Raw genomic sequence first — 9,708 nt, 5'->3', positions numbered from 1 at the left:
GAACCCTGCCTTTTTTGAGTTTGTTCTATTTTTGATCACGAGGTTTTTTTGATTTTGGACTTTGTGGATTTACCTCTCCACCTTTTGGATTATTTACTTTTGTAAAGACCCTGCGTTTGCTTTTGGCTTTTTATTTTATTAAACTGGAATACTCAATCTGCTGTGTCTGCCTATATCTTCTGGGTTCCATCTAATACCACGTGGCTCGACTGGTGTAGTGATTATCCCTTACACCAGAGACCCGAGTTCGAGGCCGGGTCCTGACACCTATATGACACCCCTATATGGTTTTCGCTCAAACCACAGACCTCTATGAACACATAAAGGCTTTATCCATTTTAAAGTTACTGCTTAATGTTTCTGCGAATAATAAGTACTCACCATTACCTCCTCTTGTGCCTCGCATCGAAGTGGACGTGGAAGAAGGATTGGTCGATGGAGACGTCTGCTCCAGAGATGCAGCCGCCTCTCGCAGCAGCTGGGAAATTGACTTTGCCATCCCAATCACTTTATTAATTCACTGTTAAATAATTATAAGTGTAAATAGAAACCGGCCCAATCGCACGTCTTCCGTCCTAACCGCTAACCGCGAAAACGCGCTGAATTGCGGTCAACTGTGAATGACGTCACATCCATTTACAAACACGCCCCGCTGCATAAACCCTACCCCCGCCATTGATTGACAGGTTTCTGGTAGTGGTGGGCGATACTGTAAAATTTAGTATCGATCCGATACCAAGTAAATGCAGGGCCAGTATTGCCGATTTCGATACCGATACCAATACTTTTTACTTTTAAAAAGCATTCACTTGAACTTACATTTACTTTCCTGTAAATGAAATGTCATGATTTATCAGATGAATGCATCATTAATATGCTAAATCTGAACACATTTTCATGACCACTAAAATATTTTGTGATTTGTGCTCTTAATGTGCCTGTAGGCTAATTAATCATGTAGATGTTAAAACACTGGACATCTTTTAAACCAAATAAATATATTTATTTAGTTATTTATTCCTGTAATCGAATTTGCAAACATGAACTTTGCACCAAATTATTACTTATTATAAAATAGTAACAATAACAGATTAACAGAACAGAAAAACGATATTTAACAAAACAATTTCTCGTTATCCCAGTACTACTTCTCTAGCTTTAAAAAAAAACAAAGTGGACAAAATTATTACTCAAGAACAAAGATTTTAAAACTGCTTTTCAGTTTTTGTTCAGTGTTATGTTTAGACAAAATAATAGAACGTTGTTCCAGAATGTTTCCCTTTCATTACACTTTTTTAAGTGAATTTATAAACAAAGTGCACACTATTATTTAAGCACTTTATTTACTTTGTGTCTCAAACAAATAAAGTACTTTCAATCTTTGGCTTTTTACCCCCAAAGGCCCACTGCCATACATCGCATTTCACAGTGTTTTTATTCACCGAGGTGAAAAAACTCCACACGATGCTCCTCTTCTTTTCGCCGGCTGCAGCAGCGTCTGTGTGCTTGCGCTTAACGCTGCTGAGTCACGTGATAGCGGACTACAAAACACAGCAGGGCAGGGAGGAGCAACGTGTGCAAAACTAGGTGTATGGGAAATAGTTTTTCTTCATTATACAATTATTAGCTACATTAGTAAATAAATAAAATCAGTAGTAAAAACTAAAAACACATTAGTATCGATATTTTTATGTTAGGATCGATCCTTTTCGATACAACCTCAGTATCGAAAGTATCGATACTACAGGATCGATCCGCCCACCACTAGTTTCTGGACAAATCGAGGAAAAGCAAATGCAAAGGGATTGCGATTTCATTTGAGTTTTGGCAGGCTTACTACGCGACGCAAGAGGGAGTGAAATAGCATATGGGGAATTGCCATTTCGATTTCAACATGGAAGAGTCGTAACTCGTAAGACAGAGGTAATTAAATTGCAAGTAGACTTTGCTTATCCTTTTGAAATTTGGCGGACATTGTGCGTTCGCGCAAATGCAAATGCAAATGGTTTGCATTTGCGTTTGAATTATGTCACAATTTTTACAGGAACAAATAGAAAACGCATTTGCAAATGCAGTTTGCAATTCCTTTTTAATTTAGTCCGCAAAATCATTCCATACGTGCCTATTTGTGGTTGCAATTCAAATCTGAATCTAGGAAAACGTGTAAATATGTGCTATGCATTTGTATCTGCCCATGTATTTTGTAAATGCCAGTTTACACGACCATTTCTTTTCAACTTCAAATTCAGAAGACAGATTTGTGAGTTTTGTCCACGAGTGCTAATCTCAACATTCAACTTCAGTTTTTGATTTTACAAGTTTTCACATTGGGGCTGTAAGTATATTTTAGTGTACAGGTACAAGTTCACATATTAAAATCTACATGCTCTCAAGTTTTGCTACTGATTTATATACATAATATACATTGTGTCTAACTCAATCTGCAAATCAGCAGTTCTATTAGCTTAGCTTCTGACAAACCTTCCTGCATTGTATCACGGATAGTCAATATTTTAGATATAACCACGTCTTTTAAGTTTAGTCAATTGTGACAGCCGAAATATGCGACATTCCCAGGACGCGTCCTTGCGTTTGAGAAACACCCCATTACTTTTTCAGTGTGGTCGCACAGACCAATAAAAAGAGTAGAGACGTATAGGCGGAGCTCTAAGCAGTGAGTTCCAATGTCCTTTTTTGACTGCTACTTAATCGCCGTATGAAAAAAACTTTACAATGGCAAAATCATCGAACAGAATCATGCTGGGTCCCCTTGTAGGTGCTATCGACCAAGGCACTAGTTCCACTCGTTTCTTGGTAAGTGAAGTTTCTGCCATGTTGAGGTCATTTCAGATGATTGTTTTGAAGCCGTCTGAATATTTTCTTTTATACACATAGACATACATAGTACTCCATGCCTTTGCTGGTTAGCAGCAGTGGCTGAGAACAAGATTTTAAATCAGCCCTCGCTCAAATTTAGCCTCTGGTTCAGTCCGATATAAAGACGAGGCTGAATATAAAGTTGGTACGACGTTTGACATTTGTCATAGATTCAGCATTAGAAATCTTGAATAGTTCTTTAACGATTTACCACAACGACAAGACACACACAGTGTTATAATTGTTTTCAAATGTAGAAGATAGATAACGCACAATGTGTTTTATTTGTTTTAATCTGCCTTAAGTTATTGTAAATGATACACTTTACGATGTAATAGTGCTGGAAAGGCATCGTCTGCGAAGTGCGAAACGAAGAGCAAAAAGCACATTTATTCCATCTAAATGCTTCACTTGTGAAGTTTATAAAAAATAATATCAAATCTAATGGGTGTGTCTTGTTACTGGTTCATAAATGAACAACTATACCTTGGTTTTATTCAAAGAATTGAAATTGAACCATTGAGGGAAAAGCTTGAAAAGCATTACAAAGATTGTGCGGTTTACAGCCCCCTAGAGGGAGATATTGCACATGTTTTGACCAAGTTTGAAATTCAGAAGTTTAATTAATTTAAATGCACACAGTTTGAAATGTACACTTCAAGGGGTGTTTCTTGTTACTTATTCCAAGAACAATACTTCCAGGTGTATTTTTATTATCACATGTAAATCAGGATACACATTATTGAATTAAATTGACATCTGTTTAGCACATTTTTAATTAAATAATTGTGAAAAAGCTCTGGCTCCTTTAATGGACTCTATATCCTGGATACTACCAATAGTCCAGAGCTTGTGACTTTACTTATCTTATTTTGGAATTATCTGGTTTAATAGCCATCAGGTTTTTTCTAGGTTCCTTAGTAAATTTGTCATCATAATTTGAAGAACTGGAAAGTCTCTATGGAACAAACTACCTATGCAATAGTATCATTTAAGTGGGAGGAACAAGCCATCATAACTATAATTTACACTACCATTCAAAGTTTTGGGGTTCAGACTTTTTTATTTCTCTCATTATATGAATATATTGTAAACTGTACTTTATTGTAAACAGAATTTCCCCATCATTACGCCAGTGTTCAGTGTCACATGATCTAAGTGACAATTTTGTTGCTTAAGACACTGAAGACTGGAGTAATGTTCATACTTGCATCACATAAATAAATTACACTAGAACAATACTTCCAGGCGTATTATCATATGTAAATCAGGATATACACTGTTGAACTATAAATTGACATCTGTTGGCACATTTTTTTTAAACTTCAAAGGGTGTGTCTTATTAGTGGTTTCTAATCAAACATGTAGATGTTGGTTTTATTCTCGGGGGGAATATATTTTTTGTGGCGAAGGTCCGGACAGTACTTTTTTTTAATAAATAATATTTAATCAATCAATCTAATGTTTAATCAGGCCATGTATTTTATATTCTGATAGCCACAGTCTCTATGAAACATAGAAGGCTTCGTAACTGAGGAAATGTGTTGTAGGCTCTGGTGCTGAAGCGAAGTCCTAGTAGTTTATTTTAATATTTAAAAAACTACTGACAACAAAATGTAACAACTGAATGAATATATCATGAGCAGGAGTACTTACAAAGTAACTAACAAGTAGCCTTTCCATGCCATTCATACAATAACTGATTCTAAATATTCTTTCCAGTTAATACATGATTCATTATACATAGAGGTCGACCGATGTGTGTTTTTCTCTGGCCGATGCCGATTTTTAGAAATCAGGCCAGCCGATGGCCGTTATGTTTGCCCGATTTTCTTTTTTCCACCTTCATCTCATTAAATCTAATTAAGTAATAATTGATACAGAATATTGCTTAAATTAAACATTTATTGAAGACATTGTAGGAAACGTTTTCCTTGTCGAAGCAGAGACCAGGAGACGTTGGGATATCTTTCATACAGAAGTTCTCTTTATTGAGGACTCGCTGTGCATCGCTGTAGTCATCCAAGTCTGACTTTTAGTTCAGTACAGTAGAGTTTTATACCTTTCAAGGGGGCGGGATACATAGAGGTGGAGATGATTTACACAAAGCATGCAAATGCAATACAGGAATCAGCCGTTACCGGAATTGTCCCAGCCAAGGTCTCATCAGCATAACAGTGTCATTCAAATGCATAGGTGCTAATCCAATCAGCCTGACGGTATTGCCCATACCTTGACATTATCATAGAGACAAAGGCTTAGCTGTGCCTTAAAGCTTAACATTCAAATTTAACTTTGGACCGTGCCCAATGGTCAGGTAGTGAATAAAGACAAAAGGGTAATGTTTCAGACATCTGGGCTGCCTGACTTGATATTCATAGAATGTAATCATCTTTACCTCAAAATGTGAAACATAATGTACATAACTTTAACCTAGATATAACATTGTATAAATTTGTAATCCCACAACATGTATCTTCAAATCAGTTCACTTGATTGAGAAAGATTGAGTAAGTGTTTATCGCAGGGTACAAGATAATTGCTCAAAACTTTAAGCACCTTCTCAAACTGTTCTGAAGCTTTTTGTTTATGTTTGTTGGCAGACACTGCTATTAGTCAAATGGTACTGTATGGTAAATAAATAAATCACTCGTATTTCACAACCTGCTGCTCATAACTGCGTTTTTAGTTATATTTAGCTTTTAGCCTTTTTCTAGCCTGACAGGAAAGTAGTTGCTCTTCTGGTCGAATGCGTTTAAACAGCCGCAAAAGACCACAGATGGACATAATGCGTAAACGAGGGGAAACAACAACTCAGGATTTAAACTTTGGTTGAAGACTTAAAAGTTTGGTTTAATGACGAAAAACCAAGCAAGCAGAATGTTTTCTCTCCATTTCTGATTTCTAACACACACTAACAGTGTTCAGAGTGTCTCGCGGCTGTCAGAGCAGAAAACCACCCTTCTCTCTGTACATTTACCTGGTCGCTTTCATTTGTGTGCACTTATTTTTGTTCGTCAAACGCCGGAAAAACAAAAGCCTAAACGAAAGTTCACAGAAAAAAGCTGAAGTCTAACTAAAGCAGTGCATGCAACACCGCAACGCTACTCTCCTATTGCAACACTCCCACTTCTTGCCAGGAACATTTTTTTTTTAATTGCTAACATCTAAATACAAGAAAATTGCTCTATATTGGCACCTAGTGGTGCAACTGGGTAACTACTACATTACATGCATAACAACCTGTGTTAAAGTAATTTAAAGGTTACATATATTTTGCGGCTCCAGACAAATTTTATTTGGTGGAAGATGGCCCAAAAAGGCTCTTTTGGTCGCAAAGGTTGCCGACCACTGACTTAAGCATTACAGGGAAAAGTGTCTATTTATTTACCTGCTCTTGGTGTCTGCAGGTCTTTATATGCGACGCGTCTTTGGCGGGAGAAGCAACGCTCATGAAGCTGAAATGGTTAAAAAGAAGTGCGTTTATCGCTAAATAAAGATATTAGAAGATATAGCGGCAAAATATAATCAACATTAATGTCCCTGAGTGCGCGCAATGTGTACAGCTCAGTTATGTAGATGAGCTGCTCAATTTAAACTACAGAAATAGTCTGATGATTTGAATGGTTCATTATGTCTTGCGGTCTGGATGGAATGAATGGATAATCTGGGTTGGTTGTTACCCCTGTAAGGGGCAGGGCATGAATCTTTTCTGTACTTAGACTTGGAGCAGGAGAAAGAATGTTACCATTTTCACCACCCTGGGAGCATTTAAAAAAAGCTCTCTCATGCACGGAAAACTCAATTATAAACTCTCTCTGTAGTGAGGAAAAGCCTGAGTCCTGCAGCACATTACACTCTCTGTCGTGTGTGGAAAACTCAAACCCCGTATTCCTTCATATTCTATTTTAGGTCTGCACGATTTGAAGAAAAAAATGTATTGCAATTTTTCTAAACAAAATTGAGATTTGTGTTTTAAAATGTGATTTACTATTATTTAAAAAAAGATCTACAGATTTGTTGTGGTGGTTTTAACAGCATCAAAGAAAGACCAAGAATAGTCACAAACTACTATAACTAGGGATGCACCGATACCAGTATCGGTATCGGCCCGATACCAAGCTCATGTACTCGTACTCGTAATGACACACCGATACCAAAGACCGATAGAGCCCTATGATTTCCGCAATGCGGAAAACGGGGATGGAATCGAGGAATCCAGGCATTTCCTAACTAAGAAATTAGCGCTGAACAGCTAACAGCTAACGTAACAGTTAGCGAAATATTCAGATACTGTTTAAATATGTATTCTGCTTGTTTTACGTTACCGTATGTGAAAGAGTGGTGCGGTTGCGTGTACTGAATTGTGCTTGTGGAGCTTTCAGCGCCAGCGTTTCACTGCACGAGGACACGAACACATAAACAAACACCATTTGCGGCGATCCGTCCAGTTAACTTAAACAAATGCTCTTTGCGGCGTCCCGTCAAAATAAAAGTCCGGTTGACTTGAACAAGTTATAATACACTCACATTTTACCCCACCACCCCCCCTTAAATTTGTATAATTTGACCACAGAGTATATTGTTTACTTTAGTAAACTGAAGTAAATGTGCTAGTAAAATTGTGCTACTTATCATAAAAAATAGAACTTGATTAAAAAATAGTACTTAAATTTAAGTAGACCTAAAAACAAAAGAAAAAAAGAAAATGTACCAGTAAGATACTGGTTTATTAACATTATTGTACATTATACAGGCATCAATTATAGGTATCGGTATCGGCGAGTACCAGAAAAAATATCGGTCTTTAAAAAATGGTATCGGTGCATCCCTAACTATAACACTGTGCCACTGTTTATTTAAAACACCTTAACACTGTGGCAATTTAAAAAATAAGTTGTCACGATGCAGACATCTTGACAAATCAAGATAATAACTACAGTATTTTGAATGAAAAAAAAATACTTTTTACAATTTTACGGTATTTTGAACCGATATACAGTATATGTATTGTGTATAAATTGAGAATAACAAGAGCTCTGACAAAAACTAAGGTTACTACACGTTTACTATAGTAACACCATGGTAAACAGTAAGGACAGAAAGAAACAATACTCGTCAGAAAGAATGCGCTCCACTTAATGCAGTCGCTCTTTACAATGAAACCATTTATCCTCGGAATGGTGATTTTTTTAAACGGAATGTAAACCTTTACTTAGGGATGCACCAATACCATTTTTTTTTCTGGTACTCACCGATACCTATAACCGATGACTGTATAATGTACAATTATGTTAATAAACCAGTATCTTACTGGTACATTTTTTTTCTTTTGTTTTTAGGTCTACTTAAATTTAAGTACTATTCACTACCCTATTAAATTCAAGGGGGGTGGTAAAATGTGAGTGTATTATAACTTGTTCATGTCAACTGGACTTTTATTTTGACGGGATGCCTCAAAGAGCGTTTGTTTAAGTTAACCGGACTTTTATTTTGATAGACCGCTGCAAATGGGGTTTGTTATGTGTTCGTGTCCTCGTGCAGTGAAATGCTGGCGCTGAAAGCTTCACAAGCACAATGCATTCAGTACACGCAACCGCACCACTCTTTCACACACAGTCACCCAAAACAAGCTGAATACATATTTAAACAGTATCTGAATATTTCGTTAGCTGTTACGCTGTTAGCGGTTCAGTGCTAATTTCTTGTTAGGAAATAATACATTTGCCAGATTCCGTGTCATTCCGTGTTGTACAGCAAATTCTGTTTTTATGCCTGGAGCATTGCGGAAATCATAGGGCTCTATGTATGTCACGTGAGGTATCGGTCTTTGGTATCGGTGTGTCATTACGAGTATGAGTACATGAGCTTGGTATCGGGCCGATACCCGATACTGGTATCGGTGCATCCCTACCTTTACTCTTTGTTTAGGACTGTCTGAAGATCCGCCGTACATGTGCAGAGTGACATCGGCCAAAAGTGCAGTGTAATCAACATATTTGACAAGAATCTTGCTGTTTTGTTGTGCCATTGTTTGGGGCTTGCGCAGATCACGTGAAATACGCCCTTCCCTTTCTGTCGGTCTCTCGACGTTGTGTCGAACCGACAGATGGGGTTCGTCCCTGAGAACCAATCGTTTCCGACTGCTTAGAAAAGGCCAATGAAAATTGGCAAATTAAATTTGCATCATTCATTCACCTTTTGTTCTTCGGAGCCTTCGGTTATGAAGATCTTCTCTTGCTGCTTAGCAAAGACTCTCTACATTGCCGGTTCTACGACGTGGTGCAGCGGACTGTCCCTTCCTGCAGCGACTTCCCCTGGGCGTCTCGGCGGTTCCAGAGGTGTTCGAGCTGCAGACGGTGCATTCACAAAAAGAGTTAAATTCTCCAGCGTGGCATGTCCCGCTGTTCTCTTGGGTGCGGTGTCCTCATCGAGGATGGGGACAAACACGATGTCTGTGTCAGGTGTTTGGGGGTCCAACACGCTGAGGCAGCCTTCGTGGACTCATCTTGCCCGCACTGCGGGCAGATGGTCATAGAGACGTTGCAGTCACGGGTGGCTGTTTTCTCCGGAAAATTAGCCACCACCTCGCATGCTTCCCGGGCTGTGACTAGGATTGCTAAGGCCATTCCGTCCGCCAAGGCGAGCGGCGAGGGTGATATGGGGATTGCTGCGAGCGCTTATCCGTCAGCCAAGTGCTCGCGGACCGCTCGCTCCCCGTCTCGCTCGCCTCATTGTTCCCTAGCTGGCGGTGCCACACCGTCAGCGTCCTCCTTCACGCAGTCGGACACGATGCGTGATGAGGATGAGATGTCCATCGCAGCATCGGAG

General features: G+C 38.6%; 1 protein-coding gene across 1 annotated transcript in view; it reads left to right on the top strand.

Annotated features, from left to right (window-relative positions):
• The first annotated feature begins 2,685 nt into the window (after window positions 1-2,685).
• The window catches only part of gk (glycerol kinase), a 250,768-nt gene continuing 243,745 nt past the window's right edge, over window positions 2,686-9,708 (top strand). Inside the window, exon 1 of the mRNA XM_057330925.1 lies at window positions 2,686-2,814. Coding sequence (XP_057186908.1) covers window positions 2,734-2,814 — 81 coding nt within the window. The 5' untranslated portion in view covers window positions 2,686-2,733. The remainder of the gene's footprint in view (window positions 2,815-9,708) is intronic.

Source organism: Triplophysa rosa, linkage group LG4, assembly GCF_024868665.1.
Source record: "Triplophysa rosa linkage group LG4, Trosa_1v2, whole genome shotgun sequence".
Lineage (NCBI taxonomy): Eukaryota > Metazoa > Chordata > Actinopteri > Cypriniformes > Nemacheilidae > Triplophysa > Triplophysa rosa.
This window is presented reverse-complemented; position numbering and strand designations above follow the sequence as displayed.